The following is a 14,191-nucleotide window of genomic DNA, read 5'->3' as shown; positions in this document are numbered from 1 at the left end:
ACAGTGATAAATGCCAAAATATGCACTGTCACTGTACTAATGACATGGCAGGGAAGGGGTTAACATCGGCAATCAAAGGGTTAACTGTGTAACTAGCTAATATTTCAGTGTAGTGGGGGAGGTGCTTTTTTATTACGGGAAGAAATGGATTAGTGTTTCTGCTATACAGAAACACAGGATCTATGTCTTCTGTAATGACAGAATGACAATCTGCCTTGTTTACTGGCTTACATAGGCAGACTGGCCTACCGAACCATGAGCAGGTGCCGGCGGACTTTGGGACCGCAAGACCCGCTGATCAGCTCCCACTGTGTAAAATCACAGCGGAAGCGAGCCGCCAGCAACTGTGGCATGCAGTTGTGCCCAAAACCTGGAAGTGCAGAATCGCATATATATGCGATTCTGCAGCCGCCCTGTAGCAGTAAATCTGCTAAAGGGTGGTCGGCAAGTGGTTAAGGACGCCAGTTCTGGTGACAACCAGGATTTCCCTCACTTTGGAGGGATTTTTTTATGCCTTCCTGTTTTGGCTATGGGACAGGAAGTGAAGGGAAATACTTCCAAATGGGAGAAAGGCGACAAGAGTTATAACCTTGCCTTGCTCTAGCTAAAGTAAAAAAAAAAAAAAAGTTTTTACTTTTAGTTCTACTTTAGTAAAAGCCTAGGTGTTCATAGAGGAAAAATATTTGAGCATAATGTCTGTTATGTTACTGCCATTTTTATCTTGTGTTAATATATATTTTTTATGGTTACAGGTTGCCAGAAAATCACCAGAAAGTTGGAGGTTGTTTTCTGTCTCTTTTCAATCGTTTTGAGTGTTTATACTTGATGTACTGTGCGAATCACCCCTCAGCTGTGAATGTCCTCACTCAGCACAGGCAAGTGACTTAAACTGGGAGGACTGAAATACAGGGGTTCTCAGAATGTGGGGCTGCCAGCCTAATCCTTCAATTACCAGCTAGGTGACCTAAAACAAGCACCCAGACTAGAGCTCAGACCTTTTAGATTTCACTAGCCTCATGCTTGTTCTTGGTGACTCAGGAGCTAGGGCCAGCATGACAACCTTTTAAAAAATACATTCTTCTGTCCTTGTATTTTTTTTTTACCAAAACAGTTTTTTTTTTGTTCTAGTGGAGGGAGCCACTCCAGAAAAGAGGTAAATTCAGGCAGTGAAATGCAGAAATGAAGGAAGGATGCACTATCTGCTGCTATAACAATAATACTGAAACCCAACACTGACGATACATCATGGAGGAACACCTTCAAGTTGCCTAAAAGACAGTTTAGGCTTCTTCTGCGGGTCACTACTGCTGCTAAAAACACATTGACAAAGGCCTGAAAAATGCCTAAATTGTGCCTTACTGATACTAAAAAAAGGGTCATGCAGGCCATGATCCATGGAAAGGTAGAAGCTACCTTGCAAGATAGGATCTCTGTGTACTCCAAGATGTGGCGGCCATGGATTGCACATTTCCTCCCGCCAGGATTTGATGAGTAATTATTAGAGCCTTAACCCCTTGACATGAATCTTAAATATTGGGTAAACCACCCTACCAAGGATTGTGTGGCAGACCCCTGGGAACCCCTAGTCCTCTTTTTCTACCTCCTCCTTTTCTCTTTCTTTTATTTTGTACATGTTATATTCCTTTTTTTGCAATATATAAATCTGAACATTTCAGGTTTGTTGTATCTGTCGTTATTCAGCTTGTGACACTGTCCAATGACAGTGTTCTTTGATAATGATTGTAACCTCTTACTTTTGTTACTGCTGAGAGAAGCTTCAATAAATATTATTGAACAAGGAAATGCTAAAATTATCCAGGGAAAAATCCAGCTCCCAGAAGTAATAAATTCCCCCCAATTTTATTAATGTGGTCAGTGAAACTCAAAGAAATACGTCACTTATAGCTTGTGTGTTAGTAACCTATTGGCTTCTTATAGCTTGTAGAACTTTGATATTGAGGCTTGTCCTCACCCAACTTGGAGTTTCATTCTTGCTGTGAATGTGATCATTTTTGCTGTAAATCCCAACTCTGGATACATTCTGCAGTATATAAAATAAAGAATCCAGTAGAGAGAGTACTATTTATACTTAAATGCAGAGCTGGGGACGCAAACCTAGAAATCTTACCATGGGAGTTCTGAAGAGAACCCCTTTAGATGGCTGAAATCCGCATAATTCTTCCAAAAGCTAATTATTACATTTGAGGATACTGGCACTTTTATCTGACTTTATTTAGCACTTTATGTAATTATATGTAAATTCAATAGAATTCTCACCTAATTAAGCTTAAAGGAGGTACTGTATAAGATGATTTACTTAACCAGGGCTCATGTATTATTGTTCTCTGCAGCATAGCAGCTGACCTGGTCTGTGTCTACTAGCTGAGATGTTTTAAAACGATACACAGCCTAGTTGGGATATTTATTAACTATAGATCTCTGATATGTCACATCACAGCTACAGCCAAGCATATTTGTCCCTGCTACCTAGCAACTGAATGAAATGTAGGTACGCTAAAATATTCCACCACTGCCTTAAGTTGGTTGTACACTGATCAAAATTTGATTGCTTCAGCAAGCACAGGCCAAATTTCAATAATTGTTTGTCAGTCCCTGCTTGAGAGGGACATGCTGGAAAATGTTTGTCGATCAGCGGTTGCACCACTGATCAGTATAAACTGTTTGTTTTTTTCCTGCAGCTTGCTGACCAGCTTTAGAATAAACTGTGAGGCCAACTTATTAGATAACATGCAATGGGTTAAAAAGGATGAGATCTGGGACTGAAAAAAGTGCATATTAAATATATAAAATATCTTTTATTCTATCACTTAAAGCCTATTGTAGCAATGTCCACAATACATGATGCACTGACTAAAGCTGTCAGCCCACTACATATAAAATAGCTTGAAGCCTGACCTTGCAGGAATTCAAACCTTTGTCTTCTACTATTCAAGTGGTTTAAGAACAGTTAGAATTAATCTAGAAAGGAGGTGAAAAACTGTTTTTACTCCATGAATAGAGAACATGTTCGTCAGAGGGTTGTTGAATACTTAGTATGTTCATGAATTAAGATGCACAACCTGTAACAAGAAGAAATTCTCAGAGTTGCAATATTTCTATAATGAATAACAAAGTGGGAGCAGATCATTTGGAATTCAGCATTGGGCAGCGCTTGGCAATCCATTCCACCCATAAGTAGATACAATATAACTATAATCTGTCTATCTTATGTTAAAGTCCATCTACCATATAGCCCCCTTTTATATTTAGTTATAGACATAGTAGGAAAGGACCCCTGGGAGTTTATCTTTTATATCTCTGTGCTTTTGCAGAGTTTTCTCCTTCCTTTCAGTCCTAGAAATACAACAGGAAGTGAGAGGAAGTCTCTCCAAAGAGAGGCGAATTGGCCCACTTGACAGGTGTCCAGCTTAGAAGATTTTTACCCACAGTCAGTTCTTGTGTCTTCATTTTGGATATTTCTTCACTTTTTGTCCCGCTGGCAATAATCACCATGGCAAATAAAAATGGCGAATCTGTCCAATGGGGACAAAGAGGGCAATAAAAACCTAACAAGGGTTCTAACCCTTCACCAAGATTAGAGAAAAATAATTTGGGGTATACATACATTTTTGGAGGTTTCTGTTTCACCTGTTTTGAGTAAAGATCTTGTGGTCCAAGAAATCTGGGCAATCATTGATGTAGTGTGATTTTACCTCCTGTCGTCAAAAACCTGATCATTGGAAGTGCCAGCTTTATTAGTAGAGCATGTATAGAAATTAAAGGAACATGGATTCTACCTGACAGAATAGAAAATGAAGTCATACTTGTTGCATATATACAGAATATTTTATTCCATATTAACTGAGAACATGTTCAATTTATAGTGACGAACTGGAGAAGTTTATGGAGGCTCAAGGAGCCGCCAGCCCAGGAATTCTGCTGCTGACCACAAGCCTCAGCAAACCCTTCATGAGACTGGAAAAATATGTCACTCTGCTTCAGGAACTGGAGAGACACATTGAGGTAAGTGAAGTTTACTGTCTTTGCTGATCTACTCAGCACGTCCTGCCGGTATTACATTATTGTGTTGATTTATTAAAAACTGGAGAGTGTAAAATCTGCATAAAAACCAGTCAGCTTCCATTTTTTTTGTCAAAGCTTAATTGAACAATCTGAAGTTAGACACTGATTGGCTACCATGCAGAGCTGCACCAGATTTTGCACTCCAGTTTTAGTAAATCAAACCCTTTGTCTAGCTCATAGACATTAGATAGAATTCATTTGTTATGATGCAGACCAAAGCTGGCCATATACTGACCAAAACTTGTCCAGTTCAGCAGGGACCAACTGAATTTTGATCAGTGTGTGTGGCCATCCCTGCTTGACAGACGTTAAGCATTTGATTGATGTCTGTCAAAGGGACATCTAGAAAATCTTTGTCAATCAGTGGCTTCAGACGTTGATCAGCGTATTGTAACAGCAGTAGCTACCTCTGTCAGAATACAATGCCCTGGCAGGGGGTCCTGTAAGAGCGTTATTTAGGATTTTAACAGCAAATTTATAAAAAATAATAAAGCTTTATGATGCTATATGTATTTCTAAGTGTACATATGGCATTTTAAAGAACATTATGTTATGTATACAATAGATTGGGCATAGTTACATATACAGTAATGGAAAGAAAGCGAAAGCTCCCACACTGAAGTCCACTACATGCAGTGAAAAGAACAAAGCTGCTAGCACAATACTCAGGCAGAGTATCATAATATATAATCCAGGAAAAGTACATCGCTAATGTAACAAAGGTTGGCAAAGAGGAAAAGATTTTGAAAGTTTATTGCCAGGCTGCCAACATATTCTCTACAATGGGGGGATATACTGTAGAAAATAATAATAATAAAATTTATTTTATATAGCGCCTTTAAAGGGAACTTCGTAAAGCGCTTTGATAGGAAAACAAGAAAGATTAATGCTTCATCCTGGCTGCTTTGGTGGAAGATCCATCACATCATTGGATGGGTAGTATGCTGTTGAAGATATCTTTTAATAGATAATGTTAGTTGCATAGTATGCATACTATACATTGCAGGTGTTTTTATTTCCTTTGTGAAGATCAACTGGTATTCTATGCAGACCTGGAGGCAGGCACATTTTTACTTTTATAGTGTATTTGGGTCATAAATCTTGTCTTGACTTGGACATGGCTGCCAGAATGCTTTGAATTGTTTCCTCTGCTTTACAAAGCTGGAAGAAGATCAGGTCACTCCTTTTTGCAAATTGCGATGTATGGTATTTAGGTCATCAGATGGAAAATGAGACCTAGTGTATTAGAAGATAAGAAACAGCCAACAATGGTTATTAATAAGAACTGTCACCAGGGCAGAGGCAGAAGAGGCATGCGCCAATCACCATTAAAGCCAGGTCTCATGACACCCCCAATGCGTTTTACACCTCCTATGATTCAGCTCCTGTGAGAAGTGAAACGCGTTGGGCCTGTCATGACATCAGGTGAACGGTCTGTGTGTCGTTTGGCTTTCATAAATCTGAATACGTTTTTTATGGTGAGTGTCTCCTTCTTTCCTTTTGTTTTGAATTATTCTTCTGCCTTATAAATTAGACAGATTACAAAATAAAATGTGTAGTTAACACTATTTTTTTTTTTTTTTTAATAAATTCTTTATTTAACAAGATAGAACACGCGGGTACAGAAAGCCCAACAGCATATAATACAATGACAATTCAGGATGTACATCACTTTATCTGTGAATACATGACCATAAGAGCTCTGTGCTCAAAGTTTCCTACTGGAACAAAGGCATGACGTATGTCTACTGAGTAGAGGACCTCTGTGTCCCGCATGGTCCCCTTAATTTTTTTAGGGAATGGCTAAGGGATTGACGCCGGCTCTCATCAGCCCCTAGAAGTCATTATCCGGTATGAAAGAACCCGGATCAGAAACAGAAACAGAAGGATCTGGAAAAAGGAGAGGGAGAGGAAGGGAAAGTGGGGGGAGGAGGAGAAAAAAAAAAAGGGGGTGAGAGGTGTGAATATTTCCCTGTCCGGTCATTCCCAGTCCCCCCGGGGAGAATTTTCAGTTATTCCCCTCAAGGGGATTGGTTCACCAGCCGTCCGTATTCCTCGGCGTATATGAACTCATGCCAAAAGTACAATTTTTTGGAGAATTTCTCATTTAAGCCTTTTTCCGTGGCCACCAAGTCCTCCATTGCATGTATGTCCGCTACTTTTTCAACCATGTCGCCACCATCGGAGGCTGGCTCTGCTTCCAATACAGTGGGATGCAGCTTTTTGCTGCCGTGAGCAAGATAGGCAATATAGATTTCCTGTAGCTTTTGATTGGGATCTCATGATGATGCAGAAGGAAGAATTCGGGGGACTCCGACAAAGCCCAGTCCGTGAACTTTTGGACGATGCGATGGACCTCGGTCCAAAAGGATTGTATCAACCGGCATGACCAGAAAACATGAAGGAGGGTTCCAACTTCTTCCCCACATCTCCAACACAGGTCTGTGCTCTGGGGAAACATCTTGTGGATCCTTACTGGCGTGTAATACCACTGGGACAGCAATTTGTATCCCGTCTCCTGGTGTCTTGCACATATGGAAGTCTTGTGAGAAAAAAGGATTATCCGCTCAATCTGTTTGACTGTGAATTTAAGCCCCAGATCACGTTCCCACCTGTCAATGTAGGGAGGTCTGGTATCCGCCTGCGGGGACACCTGAAGCTGGTATGTTAGTGAAATCGTGTGTCTCAGTGGAGACTGATCCAGGCAGAGCAATTCAAAGGGAGTTAGTTGCCTACCATAAGCCTCTGGTGAGGGTAATGAACTAAGATAATGGGACAGTTGAATCTTTTGCCAAAAGGAGAGTCCCCTCAGTGCTGGGTCATCCATGATCTGCTGTCTATTTTTCCATTGTCCATTGATGAGATAATGCCTAGCCTGTGATCTCTCATTCAATTTCAGATCTTGGAATCTGGGATCTTTAATTCCCGGAGTGAAGGCCGGGTTGCCCACTACTGGAGTGAGTGGAGAAGGAAGCGGTGCGAGGGACAGGTCTCTGAAAACTTTCTGCGCTGTCCGGATTGTCACCCCTATTGTGGGGTGAGATAGTACCTGTTTTGGCAGAGGTTGCTGACACCAGAGCAGTTGGTCCAATTGGAACCCCACTAAGGAGTTCTCTATTTGTACCCATTGTTTCAGGGTGGTGTGTTTGCTCCAGTCTAATACTCGAGTTAAGTGGCAAGCTGTGTGATAGAGAATGCCCTCAATGTCTGGGTTATTTCTGATAGTCCTCAAAAAAGGTTCGAGGGTGAGAATAAAAATTAGTGGCGACAGAGGACACCCCTGTCTTGTCCCATTCAGTATGTTAAACGTTGCCGAGAGATAGCCATTAATCTTGACCTGAGCTGAAGGACAGGAATATATGGCATATATCCAACTCATCATTCGATCTTTCAAACCAATGCATCTTAGGGTTTCAAATAGGAAAGGCCAGCTCACCCTATTGAACGCCTTTTCGGCATCCGTCGAGAGGAGCAGCAGAGGAATCTTCCGCGTTCTTGCCGCCTGAATCAAATTGATCGCCTTTATGGTGTTGTCCCGCGCCTCTCTCGTCGGGACAAATCCTACTTGGTCGGAATGAATCAATAATGGGATCAAGTTAATCAACCGCATAGAGAGGATTTTCGTGAAAATTTTTAAGTCAACATTTAATAGGGAAATCGGTCTATAATTTTGACAGCATAATGGATCCTTTCCTTCTTTAGGTAGAATGTATCCCTTGGAAGGATCGTCCCTTCTCCTGCCGCATTGTATGCGGACAGGAAATGCGGAATCAATACATCTCCAAAAGTTCTGTAATATAAGAGGGAATATCCATCCGGGCCCGGGGCCTTGCCTAGCTACATTTGAGCCATTGCCAACGTCACCTCCTCTGTTGAGATTGGTTTGTCCAGTTCACTCAGTTCTTCCTCCGGAATCCGCGGGAGGCCCGACTTGCTTAGATAGTCTTGAATGGCTTTTTGTTTGACGGATCTGTCTCTTTCTGTCTTTCTGACTGCGGGGATGGGAGGTTGTACAGCGCTGTGTAATAGTCCCTGAAGAGAGCGGCAATCCCTTCCGTAGTATTTATTTTGTTGTGAGTCTCGTTTAGCATTTCTGGGATGAACGTGCGGGCTCTCTGGGCTCTCAGTGCTCGTGCCAGCATCTTGCCGCATTTATTGCTATGTTCATAAAAGGTACGGCGACATTTAGATATTGTCTCTTTGGCCTTAAACAATGCCAAGGATCGGAGCTGGTTTCGCAAAGCGGTTAAATCTGACAAGGCCTGGGATGCCAGAGATTTTTTTATGAATAATCTCTAATTTTCTCTAAAAGATCGACGGTTTGTTTGGTCCTTTCCTTTTTTATACGAGACCCTATTTTTATCATGACGCCTCTAATGTAGCTTTTGTGCGCCTCCCACACTATTGTTGAGTGTACCTCTGGGGTCACATTAGTGGAAAAATAATGTTTTAATTCTCCCGCCACTTCCGACACTATCTCTGGAGTTTGTATCAAGGAGTCGTTAAGTCTCCATATCCATTGTTTCATAGTGGGCTTTAACAGGTCCACTTCCATAAAGACCGGTGCATGGTCGGAGAACGCGATAGAGCCGATCGAGGCCGAGACGACCCTGGATAAGAGCGACTGTGGCACCAACATGTCGATTCTGGAGTAAGAGTTGTGGGGATGCGAATAAAACGTATAGTCCTTTTGATTTGGTTGGAGGACTCGCCACACGTCCACCAAATGGAAAGCATGAAGATTTCTCTTAAAACGCCTCAGTGATGCGTACGAATGCTGTGAAGTGCTTCTGGAGGAATCCAAACTCAGAACCAAGATAAAGTTCATGTCGCCCCCCTAAGAGTACTTCCTCCACGCCCTTATTATGTCTTAACAATTAGGAGGCATGGAGGCCGCGGTCCGGGAAACCACATGCACAGACCATCCCTCTTAGCATCTAGAACCCCCCACCAATGCGTGAGGGGGGTCAGGGAGAACCAAGGACATGGATCCCCCCCCCCAAATATGAGACTTTCCCCCACGGGGAGGAGGGGGGAAGAGGAGGGAGGGAGGAGAGAAGGGGCCGCAGCACAAGGGAGGGAGAAAGTTGAGAGCCAACGCATTACTACAGCCCTCCTCCCGAGACACTGCCATGGGGCGGGACTATTCAGCTTGAACATTTGTAAAATAAACACAATCAACATATATTGTCCTCTGACAAACTCACCCCAAGTCCCACTGTACCTCTGCCGCACCTCCCCACAGCCCCCCCCCCCAGGCAAACATCCCCATACCGGAGCCCCAAGGTTCAGCTGCTGACAGTAATCCACCGCGGTCCAGTTCATGGTATACAGGGTCAATAGTTTCGTAAAGACTGTGGGGCTAGAATAATTCCATATGTCCTAGTCCAGAGGTGAAGCAGTAGCGCAATGTCGCCGCAGGAGCCCAACTCGGCTCAACCCTTTATAACATAAGAGCAAGGCCCCCCACCTCATTGCATGTATAATGAAGGCTTCACTCCCCTGAATATGACATGCCGAGGGGAGGTCGATAATCCTCAGGGATCCAGACTGGAGATCTGTAAAGGCCATGCACAGTCAAAGAAATGAACCGAAAAGAAAACAGAAGGGGGAGAAGACTCTCCACTTACATACCACCCAGCAACAATCTCATGCTTCAGGGTCTCGGCCGGTAGCCGGCTGCATGTCCCCTCTCCTTCTTCTGCTTGAGCGACGTGGTAAACTGGGACCTGGTACCCGTGGAGCTTGACGGAAGTAGGCAGTGGCTTCATCCAGTCGGGTATGGGAAGAGGTTCCATGCTCAGGAAAAGGAAAAGGGCTGGGAGGTCCGCATGGCGCCTCAACGTGAACTGCCTTACTGTCAGTTGGAGCGGAAAGCCCCATCTGTAGGGCAGCGCAGCCCGTAGGAGCCGCTCAAGAAGAGGTTTCAGCATTGCCCTCCGCTGCAGCGTCGCCCTAGAGACATCCGGATAGATCGACAGCTCTGCCCCATCAAAGTCGATCCGATCTGCAGACCATGCCGCTCTGAGGATTTGTTCCTGGAGTGCGTACCGATGCAGATGGCAAATAACGTCTCTAGGGCGATCAGGATCTTGTGGTTTTGGCCCCAATGTGTGATGGACTTTATCGAACTCCATGGAGGCTGGCGAATCCGTTCCCAACAGCTGTCGGAAAATTGCCGCTATGGTAACCCCCGAATCCAGAGATTGTCCGGCGGCTTCTGTTCTCCAGGGCCTCGGCTTGTAACTGTACCTCCACCAGCCTATCTTGGGTCTCTGCCTGGCTTTTTTCCAGTTGCAAGACCCGGAGTTCCAAAGCGCTTATCTCCGCCTCCCCCTTCCCGACCCTCTCATCCAGAGTGTGGACCTCAGAGCGGAGCTCATGGAAGTCACGGCGGTGCTGTTCCTCTAACCTGCTCATTAAGGCTTCCATGTCAGCTTTGGTTGGGAGTGCCCTCAGTAAGGCTCTGATATCCGTGTCTGTCTGTGAAGATCCCGCGGATGCCTCCGAGCCTCCCGGACTACCCGGCGATGGAAGCAGCAGCGAGGTCATCCCCTCCAGCGAGTGTGAGGTAAGACTTTGTGAGGCAGCCATGGATACGGAAGGCAGATTTTGCGGCCTTGCCCTGCCTCGTGGTTCTGCAGGGGAGCTTGCTGTTTTAGGCTGGGGTTTGAGATACCTTACGATCGATGTAGCTGGGTTAGCTTGTGACGATCTCCTTGTCTTCCCCCTTCTTTTAAAAGTCATTTCCAGCTGGCATTCATATGAATATGGGACATTTCTTCTGAAATAAGTGAGCCGGGAGTCAGGAGCACTAACAGAAAGCTTCCTCACTCCGCCATGTCCAAGCCACGCCCCCCACTAATTTATTTTTGTAACCCTATAATTTGTATTTAACATTTTAGTTAACACCTATTATTTTATTAACCCATTCATTCCCTTCCCCTATTATTATTTATTTATTTTTTTTTAATTTTTTTTACTGTTTAGTTCTTTTAGTGCAAAACTAAAGAGCTTAAGGGCAGGCACATTGGCACCTGGCCTTGGGGCCCAGAGGACCTTGTCCCAGCTGTAACCACATGAAATCAAGTGCAAACATTATTGCAAGTGTAAAGTACTATGGCATATAACTAAAGAGGCTACATTTAGGAAAGATTAAGCCACTTTAAAGTATGAAAATTATTTTATTTTTATAAAGCAACAGAACTACTTCACTTCCTTTTGATTTATTCTTACTGTAACAACCACGATGCTATGAATGAAGAAGGTGTGGGAGGTGGCAAAATACTTTGCTCTTTCAATTCTGAAGTTTTTCGATGTGCATTTTTAGCACACTTTATTATGATGTGCCTCAATGCTGTTTGTCTGTTATCATGAGACTGCTGGAAGAATAGCCTGTGAGGAGCCCATTCACACCTGAGCGTTTTGTAGCTTGAAGCCTGAAGGGGGAAAAAAATCCATTATTCTCTATGGAGATGGTTCACATCTCCACTCCAAGTCACCTGAAGCCCTACGCTTGAAGCTCAAACAAGTTCTGGACCCTTTTTTGTTGCGCGAATCGGGCAGATTTGGGCGTTTTTGGAGCAGGAAACAGATGACAAAATCTAACAACATAGCAACAAATGATGAAACAGATGATCATTTTTCCTATTGGCTAATAAAAAAAAATGCCAAAGCTCAAAAACGCCAGACAATGCTGCATGGAAACGCGCAAATATGCCCGAAAAAACACGCGACAAAACGCCGGAAGAAACGCTCAAAGACGCTACGCTCAGGTGTGAATGCAGCCTTAAAGTGAACCTGGTTTGGCCTAAAAAGCTTAAACTGACACTAAGCAATATCCCTATTCTCCAAAAATTGTTCATACACATCCACTACTTAATGATCCTGTAATCTATTTTGTATTAAATAGTTTCTTATTCTGTTTTTCTGCCACCTTCTAACAGTAATTTATATCACAGAAACAAAACATTTGGAAGGAATTTGGAGGAGGTAGAATACATACTTGAAAAGAATACATCTTTTTAACCAGAGTTCAGTGTCACTTTAAAGTAAGCACAGTATTTTATAGTGTAGATAACTTGTAAGTGTTTTATGTAGTTGTGCTAGCTTTTAAATCAACATGTACTTGTGTGCCTCTGGCGTCCCATGAATTCTAAGTATCAACTCTATACAGGTTCCCCATTTCTATTCTGCTGTTGCTAAATTCAGCTGTCAAGTGCCAGAGCCTCACTCACCCGTAAATTCCTATTGCAGTCATGAATTAAACTGGGGAATAAAAGCAGGTAAAAAAACAACCATATAGGATGTGCAGTGTTTAAATAAATGCAACATTATATATTACAAATCCAAAAATAAATGTGAATGAACACGGTTTTGTATTTGCCAATTCAAATTTAGGACATTGCTTTCCATATTTTGTAGTGCACACGGACTGGACCCAGGGGTCCCTCCCTCCCAGATAAGTTGTATCCTCCTAGATCTTTTAAGAGTGCATCAACTTATCTGATCCATGAGACAGTCTGAATAGGGCAACTTATGTAAGATGGACTCTGATGGGGACATTTTGTTGTAAGGGGTGTCTGATGCAGAGAGTTGATGTAAGGGGGCACTATAATGAGGACACCTGATGTAAGGGGGTACTCTGATGGGGATAGCTGATGAAAGGGGGCACTCTGATGCAAACCCTGAAGTAAAGAGGGACTGTGATAAGGACACCTGAAGTAAGGGGGGGGGGTGTCTCATAGGGACAGCTAATGAAAGGGGGCACAGGTTCTCTTTTAATCTTCCGCATGTAATGACAGCCTAATACATACTAGCATTCCCCATTCACTTCTACACTGCCTCTGCACTACCTGTCAAATGTTACTTCCGGGTTGTGACTAGTTTTTAAAGAAACCTGCCAAGTGAAAAGGGAATAGTGGTTCCCTGCATCTCTGTCACACTATTGACAATATGCCCCATGACTTTTTTTACTGCACAGCGGCTGCCTGTAAAAAATATGGCCGCGGGCACGCTTTGGAACTGCGCAGGCGCAGTTCTGAGGCCGGCCCGGGCTCAGACAGGGGGCAGGCAGCCAGGCGTATGGTTGGTGACGTCACTGCGGCGGTGCCTTTTACAAACTATGGGCTGCAGCAGCGGCAGCCGGGCTTGGGACACGGTGGCCTGATTGTGGAGGTATCACATGAGCACCGGCTGCCGCCTCAGAGTCCTGGACAGTGTGTCCGGAGGACGGCGAGTACAGGGGAGGCGGAGACTGGAAACCGGGTGGAGGTGGTACAGTTGTCCACTCCACCAGAGGGTAACACCGGCTGGGGAGAGGGAGGACTAAAAGTCCCAGAAGACCCTGCGTGAGGAGCAGTGCCAAGGCATGCTTGGAATTGTAGGTCACCAATAATGTCCAATTAGAGTGTCTGCAGGAGCTGTGCTTCTACCCCCTACCTCCCTGTGGAGTGCTGGGACTTGTAGTTCCACATCTGCAGACCAATATCAGGCTGCATGCTGACAGGAGAAGAGAGAGCAGATGACCAAACACTGTCCAATCTGATTGCAGATGGCCAAACACTGTCCAATCTGATTGCAAATGGCCCCACACTGTCCAATCAGATTGTACAATCTCATGTAAGATGGCTATACACTGTACAATCTTCTTTAAAGTGGATCTTCAGTCCTGCTCTGGACAATCTCCTGCCCCTCTAGTGCTGGGTAGATGTGCCATGGTAGAGCCAGTTGGCACATCTACCCACACACAAGGACTGAAAAGTATTCAGGCATAGGGGGAACTCTGCAGACCCTAACACAAAGGGGAACGTTGATGTAAAGGGCAATACTGCAGAGAGCAGACTCTGATGTAAAGGAAAACGCTGCAGACTATAATGTTAGGGAGAATGCTGCAGACTCTGATGTAAGGGGCAACTTTGTGCACTGTGATGTAAAGGGGAGCTTTGAAGTCTGATGCTCTATGTTAACATTGTTTAAGTTGTTGTTTTAAATATTTATTTTTGTAACATAATTCTGCATAAAACATTTAACCGTGTCATTTCATCAGATAATTTACAAGGGCTTGTTAAGGGCAGGACAGGGTAGGGGTTGGGTGGGGCAACTGGTG

General features: G+C 43.8%; 1 protein-coding gene across 3 annotated transcripts in view; it reads left to right on the top strand.

Moving 5' to 3' along the window:
- Positions 1 to 14,191, top strand: part of ARHGEF6 (Rac/Cdc42 guanine nucleotide exchange factor 6) — a 219,371-nt gene that overhangs the window by 79,637 nt on the left and 125,543 nt on the right. For all 3 annotated transcript variants that reach the window (XM_073599229.1, XM_073599228.1, XM_073599230.1), the window contains exons 9-10: positions 753 to 875; positions 3,885 to 4,023. In XM_073599229.1, coding sequence (XP_073455330.1) covers positions 753 to 875; positions 3,885 to 4,023 — 262 coding nt within the window. The remainder of the gene's footprint in view (positions 1 to 752; positions 876 to 3,884; positions 4,024 to 14,191) is intronic.

This window comes from Aquarana catesbeiana, linkage group LG09, assembly GCF_042186555.1.
Source record: "Aquarana catesbeiana isolate 2022-GZ linkage group LG09, ASM4218655v1, whole genome shotgun sequence".
NCBI classification, from domain to species: domain Eukaryota; kingdom Metazoa; phylum Chordata; class Amphibia; order Anura; family Ranidae; genus Aquarana; species Aquarana catesbeiana.
Note: the sequence above shows the minus strand (reverse complement) of the source record. Positions and strands in the feature narration are given on the sequence as shown.